Here is a 24,281-nt window from a genome sequence, read left to right as displayed (position 1 = left end):
ACTTGATGTCACTGATTAAAAGAGACAACTGACTTTTAATTATTCACCACTGTGATTCATTTAAAGGGCCAGTCTGGTTTTTTAGAGTAGTGTTACACTTCATTAAGGCTGGGCGACTCAAAAAAACACCTTTTAAAAAAGAAGGTAAAGATCAAATCAGCAGGGATCAAGAAATCCTGACGTTCAATCTCTGTTCTGAGCGCAGCTCCAAAAGCACTGGATCCTACATTTCCCATAATGCAGCTTTGTGCCAGACCCTCCCTGCCTGGTAAATGCCCAGTTTGTAACACAGGCCTTTCCAAAATTTGCAGTCCCTCAAATTTCAAATCATATTTTTGGTTTATGGAAACGCTCATTGAACGTATCTACACGTCGCTCCCTCCATGTTAAATTTCTGTTATTGTTTTGTTCCCTGAACGTTCTGTGAAGGTTTCAAGTTAATATTCTATAAATGTTAGATGAACACAGTACAGATAGTAGTACAAATTACATGTTCTATCGTTTGCTCAGTGTTCTGTTGAACAAGTGCTGCAGTATTAGTTTAGTCTTAGTATTAGTACAACACTGGCTGTGGGTACTGTGTGTATGAGTGCAATCGCTCTCAGAGTTTCTGTTCTTAATTCTATTTCACATGCTTCTGATTATTCACTTTCCCCTCGTCTTTATTCTGACTTCTGTCTCTGGGGACCAATAAGGGATGATCTTATCGTGACCTCACGAGGACACTGAGCTGCTTGTGCGGCCGTGTAGACTCTTCCTCTGGTGGTTGATGAAGCTGACTGACCATCTGGAACAATAAGACAATAGACCATCCAGGCCATCATTGGGTTTCAAACACAGCCTCTCCAATCATAAATAATGGATAAAAATCATCTGAGGCTCTTTTCCTGCAGCGCTGGAACATGACAGTGAAATGTCATCGTGATCAGTCTAAATAGTTTGCATACGTGTGTAAATATCACCTGGAACTCTCTCTTTGCGCTCTGCACAGCGTCTGTCTCCCTTTGCCAAATCGTGCGTCCTTGGAACCCCCCCCCCGCCGGCTTGATTTGTATTCTCATCACCGAGACAGACGGACAGGCTGGGTGTCACGAAACGCTCCTTCTGCCGCTCCAGAGATGAGACAGGAGGGGAGGGACTGAACGGAGGAGAGGAGAGAGAGGGAAGGAGGAGCCAGTCTGTCAAGGTGAACCGATAAAACCTCCTTTTATTACCCCTGACGTCCGGGAGAGGACGCGCAGCTCGCGGCAGGAGCGCGCAGGAAGGAGAGCGGAGGAGCTCACCTCCTCAAGCGGGCGGTGATCCGAGCGGAGCCGGCGGGCAGAGCACACACTCCGGCAGCAAAGAGAAGCTGGAAGTGTTTTTCCCCCAGCCCTCCTGTGTATTGCTGTATCCTAACATTCTGGACATAAGTTGCATGGCACGGAGCGAGCCGAGTGCGTCATCTCGTCGGAGGAATTCATTTCCAGAGGAATTAAAGGTGAGTTTTTGAGCAACACATGACATTCAAACAGGGACCTGTTAGTGTGTGCGGAGATGAGCTGAGAGCTCACAGCCTCACTGCTGTTCAAGGTGTTTTATTACGCGCTCCTTATCTCATCATCTCCATGCAGACATGATGTCTCACACTTCACTCATTATTGCTTTATTGTTGCTGCTTTTCTAAGAATCTTTCCTGCCAGTCTGAGGATGAAAAACCCTCCTGCTGTTTCTGTCACGGAGGACATTAAAGAAGGCATTTTTAAGGAACAGCAGTGCGTCCGAGCCGTTGCGTAATGTGGGAACCGATCAGTACGTTTTGGATGACTTGACACCGACCTGGTACAGTTTCATTCAGAGACGAGACGCGGAGACTTTTTGGGGTTTGTTGGCAGCTGCGGACAGTTTCATTCAGTGTAGCGACATCCAGACATACAGAGGACATGCAGGGGCCCCAGACAACCAGGGCGCCCCGACGATGTCCCCGTGATAACAAGAGCTGCAGTGGGACAAACGTAACTAAGTACATGTACTCAAGGACTGTACATAAGAGCAGTTTTTTTTAATAATAGTAATACTTCACTTGAGTATTTTCAATATCTGCAACTTCTCCTCTGTTACATCTAAAACACATATTCTTATATGATGTGATGCACCACTGTACTCACAACCTGCCCAGCAGAACTTAAAGTATCTGCAATGGCTCCACATGACAAACTGCAACATTAAATGTTCTTACATGTATTCATTCCTCTATACTTTTATTTAAGTAACACTTTGAATCTGGACTTTTGAGTATGTTTAGACCATATTTCTACATTATGAAAGGATCTGAGTACTCCTTACACCATATGAATGAATGAATAATGATTGTAAGACACCAGACACACTTTGAAAGCTGACATCAGAAACCAGAAAGAAATAATAACCTTTGGATATTCCATATTTTTAGTCAACACAAATTTAAGATTGAGCATTCAGTACTTGCCCAACAACTCGGTGGGTGTGGACTCAGTTTTCATTCATTCTTTTATTGAAAATGTTAATAATTAATATGTTTTGTACTGATGTTGAGGTGGCCATGGTGCTTCGGGCTCAAACCCGTGCTAGCCTTGTTAGCCTAGCCTGCAGTCATAATGAAACAAAAACAAAACTGGGACTGATTCAATCGGAAATGAAATAATGAGGCTGAGGGTGTTGACATTCTCAAACCTGAATAATGTACTCTGTTACAGTGCCCTTAAAACCACTTCCTGACTGAAATATCTCAACAAGCTTTTGCTTAACACAATCACATCAAACTTTTATGTGAGCGTTCATTTGGTATCTGCAAAACTGATCACAGCATCAGCTGTACTTTGTGTTCACTGCAAAGTAGCAAATGTTAGCATGCTAACACACATTGAAGTTAGACGTGAACATGGTAGACATGAGCATGCTGTTGTCATTGTTAGCGTGTTAGCTGATGTTAGCAGTCAAAGCCTCACAGACTTTTGTCTGTTGACTTTTAAGTCTTGTTTTTGAACAAATGTGACTGAAAACTAACAAAAGTCAAACAAAACAGAAAGAGATTCTGATCAAACTCGTGTCACAACCAGCCACACACTGAAGATGCTTCCCAGAAACTGTCAAACAAGAAAAACTAAACCGAACAGAAAGAAAACATGACTGGATTCATCTTCTCAGAACTAAATCGCTGCAGCAAGAAACCACAGACAACTGAGTCACATCAGTCTGCTGAGACTTTCCTGCCCCCCTTTTATCTAGATTTGCACAATTTGACCAGATTAGAAACACCTGAAGGAGGCAATGAGAAGAAATGCTGCATTAGACCAGCAGGGGGCACAAGTAACAGTTTAAAGGGACAGACAGAAAGTGGAAAACATAATTTAAAGTCATCATGTTTTAGATTAGTGTCAGATCATTTGTAGGCAGAGACTGTGTGAAGTGTTGAAGTCTGAGACACGCTGTCAGACCTGGACTTCCTTCTCTTAACTTTTCAAAATAAAGTTAGAAAGTTCTTTACATGGTTGAATCGGGATTCAAACGTGTGTCAGGCAGAAATCAAGGTGAAATAATTAAGCTCAAACCTGTACATGTAAGCAACATGAGTGTGAACATCCTGTTAAATACTGTTGCTGAGAAGTGTCTAAAAACTTTAACTTCACTCTTCTTCTCCTTGATTGTGTGAAAGCTCAACGATCTTTATGAAACAAGTGAGAGGAAAAAGTCAAGAACGCCTGAAACAAAAAGTTTGCGTTTTTCAGATTTTTATCCGACACCGATGTCTCGCAGGTCCAGTGATCCGGTGGGTTTTTCGCTCTGAGTGAAATGTGATGACAGACGTGCTGCTTTCTGAAACCTCAGAGGGGGTGAAGTGGCCTGCCGTGGCCTGGAGAGCGTCCCTGAAGCCAAACACCCAACCCTCACATGATCGATGGCTGGATAAAGAGATCAGCCTGAAACTGGACGGGTTTTCTCCCCCCGTCGGGGTGTGTTTGACGAGCAAATGTTGAAGTTTACAGGATTTTTTGTAGGTCACGTGATTAATCGATCAATCGAGAAAATAAGATGAAGATGAATAAATAATGAAAATACTCATTAGCTGCAGCCGTATCGATGTCACAGTATAAAAATCCAACTCGCGCAGACTTAAAAATCTGCCTTTGGAAATCTTTTTTTGCTGATGCGTCCAAGAACACTTGACTGCTGAGCGTCAACCTTTTAAGTACAAGAAAAAAACACATTCACAAAATCCTTCTCACAACATTTGTGCTGGCTGACTGTTTTGTCAGGGTCTGATTTTATAACGACGCAGCTTGTGAACACAGCATCTAAATCTCCTGGATGTCGGATCTTCGGTCTTTGAACACACCAGGAGAGAAGTTTCAGAGCATGAACTTCAAAACTCCGTTACTGCAGGAGGAAACTGTCAGTCACCACATGAAGCAGATAAATAAACATCGTGCAGATCGCTTCTTTAACACGCCACCATCCGTGGATGGATCTGATCGAAGCTCATCTTTTGAATATTTGATAAAATCACATATTTCTGATTGTGACATCCTGGTTAGTCTGGTTTTCCTCCCCCTGGAGTGCCCCCTTCTCAGGTGGTCTTTGGCTGTTAGAGAGTTTAACTGACAGCTGTCACACCAGCCCAGATGAGCTGAAGTGAACATATAAAGGCACCAGAATCAGTTTGAAAGCAACATTTATTCCCTAAAAAGCTGGTCCTTGTTTTGTTTTTCTGCTGACTGTCAGTTGGTCAGATTAATGTGCACAAACATATCAGTATATCTACAAAGGCAGTGAAGAAGAAGACTGCGAGCCTGTAAACATTTATGCAAACAGTGCATCCAATGCTGAGGTGGGAAAGTTGTTTGTCTGTTAAAGAAAGATGCCACAGTGTTCACTGGAAACAGACCTATTGAATAAACGATGACGTCCATCAAACGTGTGAGTTAAACGTCAGTGAGCGTCGATGAGGAGGCTGTAACCTTCCTCGCATTAGTACATGAAACTACCAGAAATGTCTGATTTCCATCATCAGCTCCACTCGCTGTTCATCTTGACTAACCAGCTCCCAAAATTATTGTAACAGCAGAGAAAGTGGAGAGAAAGGCATTAATTTGAATCTTTTGACGATTTTCTCAAAACTCCTTTCAGATTCGCTCTGTATTTGGACTGAAACCTGGCTTCTCTCTGACGTCCCGTTTTCTTTTTTCCAGCTGTTAAGTAACAAACGCTCATCGCTGCTTATCAGCACCTTCCGTTAAAGCGGCTTAAGTTTAAACTGAAACGACTTGTTCGCCCTGTAACGCTGTAGCAGTCGTCTCTATGAAGAAAAAGTGTCTCTTATCAAGCTGCAACATCCTTTCACATGTTTGATCGTGTAACGTCCTCCACTGTTACTGCTTATATTTTGGCCTATTCACATTTTATTGTTGCCATTCAGTTCTAAAGGCTGGTATTCAGATCTGTCGCTGAGTCCTTTAAATCAGAGAGATGGGTTTTATTTCAGACCTTATGAGAGAAAGATAAAAGACAAAGCAGGGATATAAATAGTGCGAGTGTGTACTGTACATGCGTTGTTGTACAAGCAGTGCGTGGGTGAGGAGGTTGAGGTCTGAGTATCGCTGAACGCTCCTCTGTGGTGACTGGATCGGACAGGCAGGAGGCGTAGGGAGTAAACAAAGGCCCTGTTCCGCATCAGCGCTCAAAGATTGAAATATCAGCGGCTGTGCGACCCCATGAAGGCCCTCTGATGATGAGTCACCTCAGCTGAACAATTTCAAATTACAATAGACACAGGGGTGCGATTCCCGAAGGGTGATGTGGAGGTGGAAGATGAAAACATGAACACCGAGGCTCCACTCCTGCTATAAATATGACTAATTCTGCACAAGTGTCCAATTAAAAAGAAAACACAGTCCTCATAACTCATCAGTCTGCTTCAGCTTTGGGCGTCGCTCCTCTCAGATATTTCAGAATGGCTCTAAACATCGTGTTTCCAGGTCACCTCGAGCCGTGACAGCATGCGATGTCGCCGCCGACGGGATGAGTCACGGCTGCTACGAGTCTTTCAAAGTGACGGTGATTCCTTCAGGAACCGCTCCGACAGGAGAGGAAGAGGCATTTCAATCATAATCTCAGCAGCGTTTCCCAAAAACGTCATTCCGTCTCTTTTCGTGTCTTCTTGCCTCTCTGACGCCTGGAGAGGAACAAGACTAGTGGCCAAACTCTCAGAGAGGGAGGCTCCAAAGGTGATGAGCAGAGGATCTTTAAATTGTAAAATAAAGAAGCGACTTTAATTTTATGGCTCCATGCCACCATAAGGTCGACATTTTGGGGTTTTTAATGAAGTGTCTGTCGCTTTTATCCAATGCGTTTTCAGTATAAAATCATGTGTCAGCAGAAATGTTTGACAGAGTTTCAGGGTGTCAGATGGAGGTCTGTTCACAAAGAGCAAATGTGTTGTTTTTAACGGGGGGTTAGCTTGGAGGAGCTAATAAGCTGGACAAACAGACACAACAATTTTTAAAGAAAGAAAGAAATGATGTAAAACATTTGCCGAATTTACAAGAAGGACCAGATAATTAAGAATTTGTCATAAAGCGTGTTTCACAGAGTTTATAAGGTTTCTACTAATTCAACAGCTCTCAAAATTGTGCGATTTCTTAAGGGAGTTTTGGGAACTTCTCCACTGGTGACAAAGTAAGCTGTGTTGGTTTACTGTTTACTGTATTTGTAAAATTTGTAAATGCTTGTAGGTGAGATGCACTTCAAACAGAGCAGCAGACGAGCCTGTGCAGCGATGCCGTGACAAACAGGCACGTTTTTTACAAGGAAAGAACAACTCAATGTATTGCACTTAATGCTGAATTTACAAGAAGACATGAATGATTAAGAATTTGCTGTAGCTGTTTTGCAACATCTGTAAAGTTTCTCTTCACTCAACAACTCTCAAAATTGCTTGATTTTTCAAAGGAGTCTGGGGTTATTGGGACAGTAGTTCAGCGGTGAAATCAGTTCGAAACAGACTGTGTTCACAAACATCTGCTGCTTATCTTGGCAGGCAAGAGAGCCCAAACACGTAATTTCCATTACAGTGCCCCACATGGAAATCAGACAGCGTGTTTCGTGGCCATATGCATCCCACCGCCGTTGAGATTGACATGTTTACTGCTTCTTGTCACCGCAGTGACGAGCAAACACAATCATTTTGCAAACTCAGTTTTGAACAGCTAAAATTTTGCACACATCAGCTGCTAATCAAGATGCAGAAACCCTGCACAGCAAATGAGGAGAAAAGCTGTTTGTGTGATTATTCTGCTGCAGTTTTCATCACAAACTTATTCATGTATTCTGTTTTCCAGCATTTATTGGCCACAGACTGTTTCCCTTCTGCCAGTTAATGCTTTTTAAGAAAACACATGTTTATCAGAAGTAGTAGAAGTAAACAGCATCAGTCAGTCAAAGGACGTTATTGAACGCATCACTGCTGAAGAACCACAGAAAAATGCACCGGTGCACCACCAATCACTCACATCTAAGCCTCCCAGAAACAATATTTCTTCTTCTTCTTCTTCTTCTTCTTCTTCTTCTTCTTCTTCTTCTTCTTCTTCTTCTTCTTTGTCCCCCTTCTGCTTCCATTTCTCTGTCTTCTCTGCTTCCTCATCCACTGAATCCACTGTCCTCCCTTCAGACGTGAGGTGGATGCTAGAGATTATTTTGGGTTTGGACAACCCTCGAACCATCAGGTTCACATCAGACTGAGAAAGACGAATGCTGTCGTTTGCCCAATAAGTACATTATGTTTGCGGTCAAGGTACAAAGCAAGGGAGGAAACCAGCTGTTACAGAGCTTGTTATGGCAGAGCAGCATGTAGAAAGTATAAGTGAAGTAGTTTATGAGTTTTAATAAAGATAAGGAATAATGTGTCCTGTTTTTTAGTCTCTCAGACATTTTTAGTCTGGCTCATTACATCACTGTGAACATTTTCTCTGCGAGCTGCTCTCTGAAGTGTGAAACTGATACTCACCCCCCGAGGTCGGCGTCATAATCCTGCCTGAACAGCTGAGATTCATAAGCATGCGGCCTCTGCGCTGTTTTTACTGCTCTCACTTCTCACTGTGTTGAAAATATTGTCTGAATTTTGTCCTCTGATGATCGCTGACGATGGTCTCGTCTCCTCTCCGTGTGTCTTTGTAGAGCAGCGTGAGACCGAAGAGTCCCGTCGGGATCTGAGAGGAAACAATTCAGCGCCCCCCCCCCCCCCGATGCTGGTCCCCTGCAGCCCTGAAGGGACCAGCTTGACTTCACGTGGATGAAACCCGTCAGACAGGGATTCACGCATCACCTCGGGGTTTTTTGACGCTTCTGATTGGACGTCGCCTCGGTTCGTCTGACCCACGGGCCTTTTGCCTCTTCCAGTATTTTTCCTCTCTTTTTCTCTCGTGGACTTGAGGTTCTGCTTCAAAAATCTGGTGACAGCAGCGTTTGTTTTCCATCAGAAAAGATGGAGAAGTTGTCAGCCAAGACAGCCTCTCAAGAAAACTGAGAGGGTGGATTATTGAGTGTGGTGGAGCCTTTTGGAGAATCGAAATTGGTGTTTTCTGCTGCTGAAACACCTGCGAAGGTGCAGAGTTCATCTGTAGTCTTGTGTCTGACAGTGTGTGTCTGACAGTGTGTGAATGTGTGTGTTTATCCTGAGCTTCAGGCACATTTCCATGTAAATGAGGAGTGCTGCAGAGGACGAGGTCGAGTTTTCTGACCCAATTACTGGATTTTTGACCATTCAGTCACTTTGAAGCATCTCTGATTGTTTTCAAGTTGAAATGCTTTAACTTTTTTCAATAAGTACAAAATTTCCTTTGATTTTTTAGTGAATTTAGGGCTCTGGCACGTTAAGATTCACACTTCCAGACACATAATTTGGACAAAAATCCTATTCTTTTATGCTGAGTTTCTGCTGATCTTGAACATGTAATTCTAATTCATTCATTTATCTCCAAACCAAGCGGACGGAATCGTTGTGGTGAGACCACCGAGCCGCCGCTGCTGTTTCTAAGGTCATTAACATCATCATTAAGTTCTTGCATTCAGCTTGTTTGTGCATCTTCTTCCTGGAAAAATATTTTAATGAGATTTATTTAACAAGAATGTTTATCTAAGTGACCACAAGTTTTACTGAGGATGAACACAACCAAGACTGTCGCTGCAGAACATTTAGTATTCAGACATGTGACCGTTATGTTCCAGAGAGGACGCAGACTCTTCTGACTTTTACTGCATTTCCTCAACAGCTATCTGAGTGGACAGTTTTTCATTGAAATTATAATCATTTTTAACAAGAAAGCAGAAGCCATTTAAACATCTGAGCTGCTATTTTGATCATTTTTGGATGTTGAACTTTAACTGACTTAAATTTCTTAGTGTTGAGTCAAGTGGCTGAACTGTTACCTTTCATCACTTGCTTTTTTTGATTTTTTGGCTCCCATCTTGGATTACAGCCTGCAGAGCAGTGTTGTCAGAACTTTAACATCAAATGTGATAAATGTGCCAGAATTTGCCTCATTGACCCTGAAGAGACGAGTCACAAGCTTCACAGTGTCCAGAGGACAACAGGCCCTCCCGTACGTCCCCTGAAATCTTCCCGCCTCAGGGGGAACTCTCAGCCCGTCCCGTCACCGCCATGGTGATGTCTCAGGGCACCTACACCTTCCTGGCCTGTTTCGCCGGCTTCTGGTTGGTCTGGGCCGTCATCGTCATGCTCTGCTGCTTCTGCAGCTTCCTGCAGCGCAGGCTGAAGCGCCGCCATGAAGAGAGGCTGAGGGAGCAATGTCTGCGCAGCGTAGAGATGGAGCCGCTCAGCTGTCACCCCGCAGGATACCCTTCTCTTCCTCCTCCGCCTCCTCCTCCTCCACCACCGCCTCCACAGTTGCCCAGGGAGCCGCCGCAGTTCTGTCCTCCTCAAACCCTGTCGCCGCCTCTTCCTCTGCAGGTTCCTCATCCCATGCCGGAAGCAAACTGGGTCACCATGCCAGGTAACGTGACAGGATGTTTATTGTTTGTTTGTTTGTTTGTTTGTTTCTTGTTCTGTGCATCACTGTTGATTTTCAGACAACATGAGGTGAGACTGCAGTGGAAACATGAGTTTTCAGAAGGTGTTTGTGGATTCAGCTTATGAATCTCTTCAATCTTTAACATCAGTTTCAATCCTAGTTTGGCTTCTGGCTCAAATACCGTATCTGACCTCTGCATATGTCTTATTTTTGAGTTGTGGGGATTTTCAAGTATCTGCCATTGTGCGCCTTTCAGCTCATGAAAACATAGAGCTGCTAACAGGTTGTGTGGGTGTTGAGTGGAAGTAATTTATGCTTCATTATCCTTCCAAAATGCTAAGCTGTGGCTACATAAAGATGAGGATCCATGAAATCATTGAGTGTTTAGCTTCACCTCCTGGGAAGCATGTTGACTGTGCTTGCTGTTTCCAGTAACTAAACAAAAATCTAACAGCATGTATGTGGTGTTGTAATAGCATCTGGTACATGAACAAATGTGGTGAGGCCTGAATCCACCATCAGTCTCTTTGGGATGCCAGCTGAAGTTTGGCATGAGGAGTGTCGAGGACAGGGGGTTTGCACGGGAGCGTGTCCATTTCGACCTCTGACTGTTTTAACACGTAAAAGCTGAGAAAGTGGGGAAGTTTCACCACTGCGGGACTATTTTTGTACACACCGGTGCAGATCCAGTACATAACAAATCCAAAAGAGTCTCAGAAGAAAAGATTTGTTTGTTAATACTTTCATCATGGACACTGGACCCAATCAGGTGCCAGAAAATAGACCATTGTGGGTGTTAAAAGTGGAAATTCTCTGTCTTTGCTGATTCAAATCACTTTTAGTTGAGTAAAAATGCAGCTGTCTTCGACTTTAAGGGATCCAGACGATCCGTGGTCACCACACAGCAGAGAGTCTTCCTCTCTTCATCTCTCTCCTTAAACTCTCAACACCAAACATCTCTCAAGAAGAAGCAGACATTAGTCACTGCTGACTGTAAAATTACTGACAAACACCAAACCCATCACATCTTACTTGCTCTTCACTTGCAGGCCAAATGCGTATTTTATTCATAAGATTCATCATTTCAGCTCAACTTGTTCAATCAACAAAAACACAGAGAAAATCAATGAATTCACGACATTCACATGAGCGGTTCAGCTGCAGCCAGAAAGGCAGAGGACAGGAGGAGGATTACATTATGCACTGTGTCAGATTTTTTTAGACTCTTCGGATCCCAGCTTCCACCTCCCTGCCTGCCGGGCAGCGTTCCCCCGCGGGGCGTCACGGTGACAGCTGCCGCTGAGGCGTGGGCGGCGGCTGTGGAGGCCGAGCGGTGACGAAGCGAGCAGCTACACGTCCAGGCTAAGCTAAAAAGGAAGCAGAAAGGGGAGACGAAAGCGACAATTGGAAGGAGAGTGCAGAGTCAGCAGGAGCACAGCTGGGTCCTAAAGAGCAGGTTTACGTTTTTCTACGTGTTGAAAGAAAGAGTTATTGATCACTGTAATCAATCCTCCCGTCCTTACTCCTCTGAGTTAGATGAATCAAGCTGATGTCTTCGTCCTCGTCATTTGAGCGGACAGAAGCTGTGTTAGCAGTGGCAGTTAGCTTTACCAAAGTCCGTAGGATTCAGCCTCTCAGGACCATGACCGTGACCATGACCATGAATACTTATTGAGATATTTCAATCTTAACTGACATTTGTACAACCGTGATGCTGACATGGTCAAAGAAAAGAAAAAAAAAAAACAAGAAAAGAACAGAAGGTTGTTGATTCTGGCTTCAACAGATGACGTTCCCACATGCAAAGACATTGATCGGTTCAGTTATTGATCCAGCTGGCGAATCAGACATGTAGAAAAGCAACACCACAGACATCTGCAACCAGTTTCTGTGGGTTTAAAAGCTCTTTTCAATCAACATCCTGCCTCACTTATACATCTTAACTGGCAGCTGCCACTTACGACCACAGACTGACGCTGCAGGTCACTGAGCCGATCTATGTGTGCAGTTTCCTGTGTTGCTCAAGGGATTTCCTGTCCAACATTACACAATTTTGCAAGTTTTGGGTGAGAAAAGGGAAGGCTGAGGACTCAGCCTTCCCTTTTCTCACCCAAAACTTGCCAATCATTCCTCAGCCCAAGGTCAGTGTGGACAACAATTTTTATGGAAATTCATTCATGCGTTTTGGGCACATTCTGCTTCACTCTGCTGGCAGAAGTAAGCACAAGGCAACTTTTCCTTTTCAGGAATTTAAGCTTCAACCCAGATACTCGAAAACGGCTTTCACAAGGCACTTGAATTTTAAAGACATCTGAAATGAAAAACCTGCAACTGCAGTGAAAAGTATTGTCAGCAGTGAGCAGCATTAGCATTAATTAGGCGCACAGACATCTGATGTATGGCAGCAAAGCACCCGCTGAAAATCCTGCAAATTCTGAGTGACTTGTAAGTATTAGCGTATACAGCAGATTTGCTATGTGCAACAGCGTTTTAACTTTACAAACCTTAAAATGTGATTGCATGAGAATTTACTCATGTCTGTACTGTTTTAACAAAATAAATATTAAATTATCTACAGAGAAAAAACAATGAATTGAAAAGAAAAGAATTAAAAGCGATGACGGAGGAGGAACAGGACAAAAATCTGTGGAGTGCCGGAACAGAAGAGCACGAGGGAAAGAGGGATTTTTGGAGAGTAAAAGGAAAGCAGGAGTGAGTAAAAGAGCATCAGCTGCTGTCAGAGATGCTTAATGAGCGCAGACAGACAGTAAAGGATAAAACAAAAGGTTGCTGGAGTCTCGGTCACAAAGCAGACTGATGAAGAGGTTTAGTATCCAGGCAGCAGCAGAGCTAAAAGAGAAGCAGGTGCTGAGCACAGCAGAGGACCGAGAGAGAAGCCAGGACCTGGTTCAGTCGTATAATCCAGGCGGGAGGGAGGGGGAGACGGGGAGATGTTGACTCATTTGATTTATACCCAACTTACACATCGTGCGTGTTCGGCAGATCGGATGGCAACGCAGGATCAAACAAGCCAACCAAGAAGAATTAGAGACTGAAATCTGATCAGTCAAACCACCAAAGCTTCCTAATTAACATGCTGTATCTTCTGTGTTAACACGTGTGCATACACTGAAACGGCAGTGTATTGATATTGATATTAATAATGTTCAGTTTTACAACTGTATTACACAGAGATGTATTTAACACCTGCCCTCATGGATGTAAATGGAGTGCACAGAACTATGGAAACACCTGTCAGTATACATGAATACAGTCCCAAATCCCACGTCGATTTCTGCAGGTCTAAGGACCTTTTTAGCCTCTTTCAGCTCACAGTTTTGATTTGATGGCACGTTTACTGATTGGTTCAGTCACAGTGCTCCTACCAACCCTGTTTCCAGCTGCAGGCAGATGTTTTCAGCAAAAAAAAAAAAACAAAAACTCTGTACCACTGTACACTACCTGCTCAGTACTAAAGGACAGACAGACACAGTTAGAGACTAGCTGCTGGTGAAAGTGGAGTATGTAGCAGGCTAACAGCCAGATATTTTTGGCAGGAGCTGGAAGAGAAGACTACTGTAAAAAGTAGAGTGAGTATTGGATATAAATTCATGTGTCGTCTGTTGGGCAAATGCAACTGAGGGCAAAAAGCCCAGAAACAAGCAAAAACTGTGGCAGTAAAGTCCTGCATCAGCAGTGAAGACCCAACATGTAACAGACACATGCAAATGATTTAAAGGTCCAGTGTGCAGGATTCAGGGTGCATCTATTGTTTTCTTTAGTGTATTATCACCCAACAATAAGAACCATGTTTTTGTTCGATTGCTATGAGCTTTTTATATCTACAGGGTGTTCGGGAATAGAGTCTGCCATGTTTGTTTCCACAGAAGCCCAGAACAGACAAACACTGGCTTCTAGAAAGCGCCTTTTGTGTTTTTAGTATCTTCAGTGGCCACACCGCTAGATGCCACTGCATCCTACACACTGATGCTTCAACAGCAAATGTTAAATATGGTTGACTCGACTCAAAAATGTTAACATGTCCACCTAAAATTGGGAAATGATGTATAAAAAGAACAAGAGGCTACAGACATGCTACTGCGTCTGAGGTTGTACTCGTGCTTTGAGCTAAATGCTAAAATCGGCACACTAACATGCTCATAATGACAATGATAACAAGCTAATGTTTAGCTGGTAACTGTACTAGTTTAGGGGGCTAGCATGCTAAATGTTAGCATGCTTTAGCACAATCAAAGCACAGCGGAGGCTGCTGGGAATGTTGTTAGTTTTGCTGGTGTGTGGTCGTAAATGAAAACAAACAGTAAAATTTGATCTGGAGATTACCAAAGTTATTATCCTGTGGGAAACATGAATGGACTCAATTTCATGGAAATCCAAGATGTGAAGATATTTCAGTCTGAACCAAAGTGTTGGACCAACTGACATCGACATCCTGCAGCTCGGCTGCCAGCGAGGCTCAGAGTGGCTTCAGTCCGACACTGTTGATGTGGATGTTAACAGCTTCGCAGCTGAAAGTCAGGTTCATCCTAACTGTCACTGCATTTGTCGTTTTCATAACCAGGTTGATTAATTAGTCAGCAGCACAAGACAGTCTTGAAAAAACTTGTTGTTGTGTCTGAAACCCGTGATTCACTCCGCTGTTGCTTGCATTAGTGTTGGATGCTCACAGCAAAGAAAATATGCTTTCAAACATCTGAAACTGTGACAGGAGATGTTAAACACGACAAACGAGTTTGGCTCCAGTAACACAGATTTCATGCATCACTCAGCTGTCATCCCACACAGCCAGCATGTCTTGTTCTTCCTCTTGTTCTGACAGGCTTTTGTACCCGAGTCCTGACCCACACAGGAAGTTCACACTGGGAGCAGCTCTGATAAGTCACTCAGTTCAGACCAGTGGTGGGTGATGATCCCTCCTCTGCAGCCACCTGCAGCTACAGTGTTGAATCAGAAAATCATACTTGTTTCTGATCTCGGTGTTGCCTTTGGAAGCATTGTACTGCTGCATTGAGCAGTTACAGACTAGCATCATTAATAGAAAATGACACATATATGAGAGATGGGGGAGACATTAGATGAAACCAGAATGAGAAATTAGAAAAAAGACATGTCTGCCTGATGAGAAAACAGGAGATGAGAGGAGAGAAACAAGAGGAGTTTAAAAAGGAAAGGGTTGAGAGATGAAGGAGAAAAGATGAAGAGAGGGATGAGATAATGTCTGAAAGTCAATGCAAGGCGAGATAAAATAAGAAGAGCAACATAAGGAAACAAAGAGGAGAGATCTAATGAGGATATGTGGAGATGAGACATGAAATTAAATTGGAGAGGAGATGGATGGGATGAGGAGATTAGATAAAAAAAAAAGAAGAAAGGGAGGACAGGAGACGAGGATGTTAGAGAGAAGATGCAACGAGGAGATGTTATTATAACAAACTTCAGTATAGCCAACACTTGCAAACTGTTATACAATATAATTTGCTCCTCTTCATCCTCCGAGTTATCCCACCTTTCAAAGCGATGCTCCATGCCAGCTGCTAGTTTACAAAGGGATTTACACCTTCTTAGGGCCAGGTGTAAGATTTACATTGCAACTTATGCTTTTGTTGGAACTCTTTCAGCTGGTGCAACCCTTAAAATGTTAGTAGCACATAAACTCCACCCTAAATTAGAAATGACGTACGTCATGCATGCAACCTGCTGCAGATGAAGGAGGGATGAGAGGAGGAGAGAAGAGATAAAACCTGATCAGCTTCACTGTGTTTGAGGCACACGTATACTCCATGACCACAGCTGATACATTGAAATGAAGCTGCTGTGCCTCGTTAGCACCTAAATGAATAAAAGGATCGATTGTACATTCAGCCACACATACTGTTTCTCTTTAAGCTCACCCTGACTGGTCTGATCAGCGTGTGCACAGTAGCTGCCACAGATTACAGTTCCCATCGTATCTGTGCTGGATTCACTGTAACACACATACGTTATCCTCAGAGAAGTGACAGCTGCTTCGAGCGAAACCCCTCCGACCCCCCAGTGGAAACATCAGTCCCGTGTGTTTCTGCTGATGTGGTTTCTCTGGGGCTGATGTTTATTTAAAGCCGTCCTGGCAGCTGGTAGGTTTGTTTACAGCTCAGAGATCAACAGGGGAGTTCACCCAGATCTGAGAAACAATGAGAGTCTGATCCCGTAGGTATCTGTGAGGCATGTTGGGGGAGGGATGGATTTTGGCCAGGTGTACGCACACACACACACACACACCTATAAATACATCCAGCTCCATGGCAACAGTTCAACAAACAGCTGTTGATTTATGCCACTGTGATGTTTGCTGTTGTAAACAGGCTCAGGCTAACGAATGAGACGTGGGTTGTCGGTGTAAATGTCAGCGACGCAACAGACAGCAAACTTGGACACCAAGTAGTGATTAACGAGCCATCATGGACTCATGGACGTCCACCACAGCCACCTCCATATAGTTCTTATACGACAGTCGTCATTTACTCCGGTCATTATCGCCCCCTGCTGGTACTGCACTTTCACACACGCTGTCCTCCAGTGGATCAGCGGGTTATCACGCTGTAGTCGAGCTAACATGCCCCTGCATGTGTTCGCTTCTTTCCATTGACTTTGTGCCATTGAGCCATCGACAGACAGATTCTTCTGCATATATTATTAATACTTGCTCAAACACTCAGTGATTGAATAAGTAATTTAAAGAAGTGATTACATCAGGTGATACTAATTATTTTCTTTCTCTCAGGAATGATTGTGGTTACAATTTTCTTTGTAGTGATCTGCGATTTTTCTCAAGCTCTGGTCCTCTGTACAACAATTTCATTTTATTTTTCATGATGAGAATGTGTAAGAGACCCTGCAGTCCCATTTCACCAGCACCCGGAGTTGCTGGAACGTCATAAAAACTTTTGTTGTTTTGCAGAGAAGCTGCTAATACTGCAGCTTTGGGAAATTAATTCTGATGTTTGTCATTTTGAGAAATAAACTTATGATGCTTGCATGGATATAAAAGTTGTATTTTATGGTGCACACTTTTCTCTTTTCCAAAAAGAGCCTGTGCACGAAGCTGTCAGTGCGAGTTACTGTGAATATTTCAGGTGCAGTGAAAGCAGGAGGAGAGTTTGTGCAACAGTTCGACAGATATTGATCAGAATCTGGGCAGATCCTTCAGCCTGGAAATAGGAACTGTCTTCAGCTGTTCCCAAAAAACTGCTTTAAGACTGATGTTTGTTGTCCATGACTGTTTATCAGGTCAGAAATCTTTTTCTTTATACTCACGACACATTGAAATATAGACTCCAGCATCTTACATTATGCCCACAGGCAGAGCGCCCTGTCAGGTCACACGTATTTTAGAAATGTTGCAGGAGTGAACTCATACTGTTTTTTCCAAATGCGTATATTTGTGCTTTGTTTCTCTACTTGAAAACTAACATAGTCAGTTGTTTTTCTTACATTAATGTCATCCAGAAGAAAATGTCAAACCTATTTGTATCAATTCTCTCACCAAAGCACACCTGAATTTTAACGATTTATTGCTTCTGCCATCTGTTCATCCACAATAATGGGAAATTATATCTGTGAGATTAAAAGAAAACATACCTTTACTTCAGCTGTGGCAGCTGAAATCCCCTCAGTATAACAGAGGGAGTCTGTTGACTATGATTCATGTCTCAGCATTCACTAAAAGCATCCAAACAGCTGAATATCCTGTGCAGGTGTTTCTGCTGAATACGCTGAACCAAATTTCCGCATCAGTGTGAAAATTTCACTGCTGAGCTTTTTAATTAGTTGCAAAAATACACAGGATTTAGTTCTGCTGGCCAATGTAATTAGCAACAGGTGTGAATGGTCCAATTAGTGGAGAAGCGAGGAACATCTAACTGCCTGTGTATAAAATACTGCAGAAAATATCTTGTTGTGGCTTTTTTTGACTGCTGTACTCACAAAGTGCAGATATCAGGTTGTGTGTTTTGTTTTTTTGAAATTGAAATTACTTTTTTTTGTCTTACACATCACAAATACCTGCTGTGTAAATCACTTGTCCTGTGTTCTCCTTTGGAAACAAATCTGAAACCAAACAGGAGAAATTTGTATTTTATAATGTGAATATTTAATATGGATTCATGATGGCGCCACCTACTTATGCATTAATTCAGACTACTGTTCTCGTATCAGACTCTGAACATCAACCAACGTTAGCTTTCCTGCTTTTCACTCATTCTTCTTCTTCTTCTTCTTCTTCTAACTTACAGACGTCTCGTCCTGCACCTTACCTTGTTGCACAAGCCTCCAAACAAACATTCGCCAGGGAAAATCGCACTGCTGACTCAGTTTAGAGGCTAGAAAGCTAATTAGCTGCTCAGCTGCAGCCCATTAAACAGTATGTAAATGAACCCGCAGAAGTCTCCTTGGTCCAGTTAGATGCTGGTGTGTTTCATACACTTCGGGACCGCTACCCACACACTGCCAGCCTATCACATGTAGGCCACAGTGCAGGTTTGTGTCTTGGTACAACTCTGTCAGCTGCTGTCAATCAAACACAGACAGGGACACACCCTTCAGTCTGCTAACAGGAAAAGGATCATTTCTGATATTTTCATAATCACCCTTTTCTAGGGATTGTCAGACATATTTCTGCAGACGCACAAGCCTGTCTTAAGATCATTTTTATACCAAGAGTCTGACTGAGAAGACAAAACATGATCACATGCATTCTACCCAGGAACCAGAAAAAAATATTTTCCTGAGAAACCGCAGCCAACCAGACCACAATCGACTGAAATCACTCCTTCATTCACTCCACCCTACATAATAGACACTCAGTAGATTATTCTGTTGTGAGAATAAGTGGAGAATTCAGATACCCATGAATCATCGTCATTTTGTGTCATTGCTGGAACATGTAGTGTCACAGGACTGTAATTTTAACACATATGTAAAATGCATTTGATGAGGGGTTTGTTAGCAAAAAGCAGTTAACATGCTTTGGACACTATTTATCCTGGTTTAACTGCATGACACATGCACTTCACAGGAGCACTGAAAAGCATTCAGACTAGTCTAAATGAGGCGTTTTGCACCGTTTACTGTCTGATCGGAACAAACAGGAATGAATGAGTGCCTGATGAAAGGATTTTTATGTGTTTGTGGATCTTGTTGAGCAACGTGCTGCATTGCAGCTCCTCCACTAGAACGATGAAGTCGTCAGAGGCAGAGAGATGGAAAACAAGTGTGCCTGAAATAGGAGTGAGTGATGGAGAACATAAAATGTGTGTGTGAGGGAGATATTTAGTGAGAGTCCACACACACTCACACATTTTAGGATGGCTGGATCATGTTGGTATTATGAGAAGACTACAAGACAGGCGTCTTTTGTTACAATAGAAGTTGTTCATCCAGCCCATATGACAGTATTTTGTAGTTGTCTCTCTTTCTAGTTAGCTTTGGCGTCATGCAGCCCTCTGCACACACTCATCAGCGTCTCTTTCCCTGCTCATGTCCCATAGACGTCACATTGGGATGAAGGCCTAGTTTTTGCAGGAAACTTTCATGGTTTAAAAGTTCTTGAAGTTGTGTGTCTTGCCAACAGTTTTACAGGTGTCTCTTTATAATGTATTATGGACCTCTGTTGTGATTAATCCTAGTCTGCTCTTTTTTTTCAGACACAGATATATTTGGGAAGCCGCCCTGCTACGAAGAGGCAGTTCTGATGGAGGATCCTCCTCCACCCTACAGTGAGGTCTTGGCTGACCCGAGGGGGGGCACCTATTTGAAGCCTGCCCCTCTCCGAGCCGTTCCGCCACCACCTACTCCCAGGGAATACCAGGATCCGGCTCCGGTCTTAACATCTGAGACTAACAAGCCGCCTGTGACGGCTGTATTCCCCGAGCGAGGTTACTCCTCCCTCATACGCCTGCCTTCGTCCCAGCGCTGGGACTCCCTGGGTCATCTCCTGTCTAACATGGACCTGAACCACAACAACCTCACCCCACCAGGGGCCTGCTCCATCCAGGCTGCCACCGCAATGGCCACCATGCCTCGCCGAGAGCCAAGGACTCACCATGATGGGGTTGGGCTCCGAGGTGGAATACAAGGACTCCAAGGAAGCATACAAGGACTCCAAGGAAGCATACAAGGACTCCAAGGAAGCATACAAGGACTTCGAGGAGGTATACAAGGACTCCAAGGGGGGATGCAGGGGTTCCAAGGGGGGTTACAGGGGCTTCAGGGGGTCCATGGACTGAGGGGACTGGAGCCCAGCTGTGGCCTGCCAACAGCCTTCCCCCTGCTGGGTCGAAGCACTGCTGTGTAGACCTGGATGCTTACTTAAGGAGTCTAACCAACCAATAAGTTGGTCCATCTTTAAGAGCCTTCTGAACAGACTTCCTGTCTGTACGCCTCTTGTGCTGCTCAGTGTTCACGGCACTAACACTGCTAGAAGTAGAGATTTAATACCCTAAAGAGGGTTAAAGTGCTGCAAAGGCGTCAGGAGTTAAATTCCCTGTTCAGCTCTGTGGGCGAAGGGTGCGACCACTGGGATCCTGGCTTCCAGCTCTGTGTGTGGATAAAGGAAGAAATTACACCCCGTTTCAAACCAGTGTTGTTGAGTCTCAGAGGTACCCTGGTATCATATCGAAGCTAACTGAGTCAAGGTTCTTTTTAAGTGCAGAGGAGGAGAGAGACGATCCAGTAATGAGGTAAAAGGACGAGCAACAAGCACAGCTGTTTCTCTATATTTCCTCCAGACTCCCTCCGCCTTTATTTTCATCTCTGCCTCCCCTTTTTGTGTCGCCCTCTCATTCTGTTCATCCCTCCTCTTCTCTCCTCTCTCTGTGGCTGAGCAACCTATTGTACCAGTCTGCTGTTGCCATGGCTCCCTGGAACTGTCTGTTGCCCACAACGACCTCTCCTCTTTTATCTGCTCTGATTTTCCAAGACTGTGTTCACAGCTTGTCTCCTCTCAAGGACTGCAAGTATTAACACTTACAGAAGAACACGTGGTGACATTTGATGTCACTGTGTTTGTGACATGAGAGCCCAAAGGCCAGTTTTCCCTGTGAAAACCAAAACAAAGGTAGAGAACAACAAGCTAGCCGGAGAACCAAGTGTACATGGATTGCATTTTGTAACATGCTGCTTTGTTGTTTTCAGTGTCGTCTTTACTACAAACTGTTGGGTCAGTTGGGTCATGTATGTGAAAAAAATTCTTTTTAATGTACAAATTTATTAGCATACTTTTAAGCTTTGTGACAAATGCCTTTTCTCTTGTGAAATAAAAGCATCTTCAACTGCTAGACTTCTTCAATAATTTATGGAGTTGGAAAAAAAAAGGCACAATGGGACCACAGTGTTTTTATGCTCTTTTGAATATTGGATCCCTAAAATCACTGCATGTCTTCAGGATTCAATTGCAAAGACATAAATTAGATTAATTCTTTCTTCATCCTTTTATTGGATGTTTCGTATTTACTTTTCTTTAACCTGCTTGTGTTATACTTGTTTGTTTCTTCTTGTCTGCCTGATGGTTTTGATTATACTTTGCACTGAAGTAGGGATTACAATGGCAGTAGAGGACTTCATGGGTCCATTCTAAGAACTGAGACTTCACCCTGGACTCTAGTCAGACTGGGTCTAAATTGTAATACACTGCAAAAATTCAGTTCTCAACACCAACAAAAAACAGTAAAATTGGGGAAATTTCACTTAAAATAAGCAAGATTATCTGTCAACAGAACAGGAAAATATTTTAAACAATCAAAAACATCAAGTCTCAAAAAAGGCACAGTTACGTTAAAAGTAGTCCAGAGTGAAAACAAGTACATTGTCTGGAAACAAAGCAATCTCTAACATATATCTTGGAGGAAAAAAACAAACACAGATTGCATTGAGTGAGGATATTTTATCTTACTTAGATTTAGCTTCCTGCAGTGAATACCCATGAGAGTGAAGTGCTGCAAAATGACAGGCACTGCTTCTCTTTGTGATCATGGCTGCTCGTTTTAAGGTACCCTGCAGAGTTTTTGAACAGTTGTAGTGCCATGGAGTGATGTTCCTCACAGTGTTTTATTTTTGGTATCATACAAGAGTACAAGAAGATACACAGTCCCACCAATAGTTTCACACTATTCTGCTGACAGTTGGTTGTGTTAATGTGCCAGGAAATGTAGCATTGCACCAGCAAAGGCAAGGAAGAGGAGAGACAAGCAAGCGGACAGAGATGTGGGCAATGCTGGTCTTAAGTTCTTCGAAAAATTGGCTCTGCTCTGTTTTTAGTAGAGCACCATGCTGCTGCTCGTACTGACGTTTTTCTACTTGGGTTTATTCAGATCCACACCATTGTGGACAAGGTATACAGTAATTACCCTCAGGCCTAACCCTAACCCAATTCAGAATTAGTCTGACTATCCACGGGTCCGTTTTGGAATGGTTCTATCTTTAGTCTGTTTAGGATCAGGTCCAGGACTGTGTGCCTACAGTACAGGGACCAAGTTCAGAAACGTTCTTGAACATCATGAACATTACTTGATGATGGTCCTGATGACAGAGTATAAGTGATGGGCTGTTTACAGGATTTTTGATTTTGTTTCCAAGCCAAAAGTGAGCGTAAGGCCTCGTGGCTTCCTCCCTCCCCTGCACATATAAGATGTAAGATGACATTTCTTCATCTCTAGGAGGAAATTTGGTGTCCATTTTACCATTGTTCAATCAATGTTGTGCAATCAAAGAAAAATTAAAGACTGATTTCAGGTATGAAAGCCGGTGATAATCAGCAGGTTGCAACTTGCACCATTTAAGATAACTGCGTCTTCATCTGAACCCCTCCTCTTCATACTGTAACTCTCTTTAATTGATTAAAATGCAGTTGTCAGTCAGCATCAATCTAACGAACATGAGTTTGTTGGTTGGTCTATTATTTCTGGGTTTCTTTAGGACCTGTATGATGCAGCACTGCTACTTTTCTAATTAGGACAAAGAAGATGTTCTCCAGCCGTCTGTTCCTGTGAACTCACTCTTCTGACCTCTGCGCTAACCTCTGAAGTTTCCACATAAATTATTCATCAGATCATCTCTGTTCTTTTTGCTCTGCTTCTCTCAGCTATAAATTGATTCTGAACATCTAAATCTGCCAATCAGGGAAACCTTTAATGTAAATTGTGGATTTCAGTTTGTCTCTGACTCTCTCACTTAGCCTCTGAGTCACTCTTACCCTCCATTTAGTTCCCCCTTGCTTGATTCTCTCCTCTGCATCCTCACTTTCCCTTTGGACTGCAGTTCTGCTGTGCTTTTTCTTTTTAATTCTCTCGTCTGTGTACGACTGTTCTCTGTGGTATGTCCCTTTGTCACTGTCTCCTTCTATCTGCCCTGACATCCTTGCCGAGAGCATGCTGTTACTCTAATGCTGCTGCTTCATTGCTGTAAGAAGCAGCATTGAGTGATGAGGAAATGGAATCTGCCACTTTGGCAAAGCCACCATAGCTGCCACTCCTGCCATCATCACTCACAAAGGTTTTCATGGTTTAAAATCGTTTCTGTGCCTCAAAACGAGTCACTTATTTCCCTTCATCTCAGCCTGTCACTCTGTAGTGGAGAAAACAGGCTTCTCAGAAACACTCGCAGTGATACAATCAAGCTCAGATGTTTTCAAGCCCTCAGATTCTGCAAGTATGTGTCAGTGCCAATGAACATTAGTATTAAGCACTAAAACAAACTGCTACATAACAAAGACAAATATAGCTCAAAAGTGTGCTTACTCTCAAAAGAGTTCATTATCTGAAACAAATGAGGATTTCTGTCTCGCTAACAGGACTAGTATTTGATTACATTTCATAAAAATGATTCACGATGGGGGATTCTTGCAGCCACGCTTTAAAAAGGTATCATGCAGTTAATGTTTAGTGAAAAATCAAATGCTTGACTTAAAGGCTTGACGTGTTCTTGTGGTTTGTAGGCGTACCATTAATTTGACTTTTGTATAGTTGTCTTAGAATAAAATGTAAAATGACAGCACATACACAAAAAACAAAAATTGCATGTCATTGTTAAATTGTCAGTTGATGTACTTCACTAATTTGTTTTAACAAGTCAGCTCAGTTGGGGAAATGTAGGTTGGGTTCTACAGTTCCATGTCTGAAGATTCCTTTAGCAGCAGAATTGTGGGTCTGAGTCTCTCGAACTCTGTGGTTGAGGCTGTGGAGCTCT

The 24,281-nt window shown here is 43.1% G+C and overlaps 1 protein-coding gene across 1 annotated transcript; it reads left to right on the top strand.

Annotated features, from left to right (window-relative positions):
• Nucleotides 1-1,066: 1,066 nt before the first annotated feature.
• On the top strand, nucleotides 1,067-21,378 carry prr7 (proline rich 7 (synaptic)). Its single transcript, XM_076751444.1, has 3 exons — nucleotides 1,067-1,480; nucleotides 8,191-10,025; nucleotides 19,745-21,378. Exons 2-3 carry the CDS (start codon nucleotides 9,674-9,676, stop codon nucleotides 20,392-20,394), a joined length of 1,002 nt encoding a protein of 333 aa, XP_076607559.1. The 5' UTR covers nucleotides 1,067-1,480; nucleotides 8,191-9,673; the 3' UTR covers nucleotides 20,395-21,378.
• Nucleotides 21,379-24,281: the final 2,903 nt, after the last annotated feature.

This window comes from Chaetodon auriga, chromosome 15 (genome assembly GCF_051107435.1).
Source record: "Chaetodon auriga isolate fChaAug3 chromosome 15, fChaAug3.hap1, whole genome shotgun sequence".
Classification (NCBI taxonomy): Eukaryota; Metazoa; Chordata; class Actinopteri; order Chaetodontiformes; family Chaetodontidae; genus Chaetodon; species Chaetodon auriga.
Note: the sequence above shows the minus strand (reverse complement) of the source record. Positions and strands in the feature narration are given on the sequence as shown.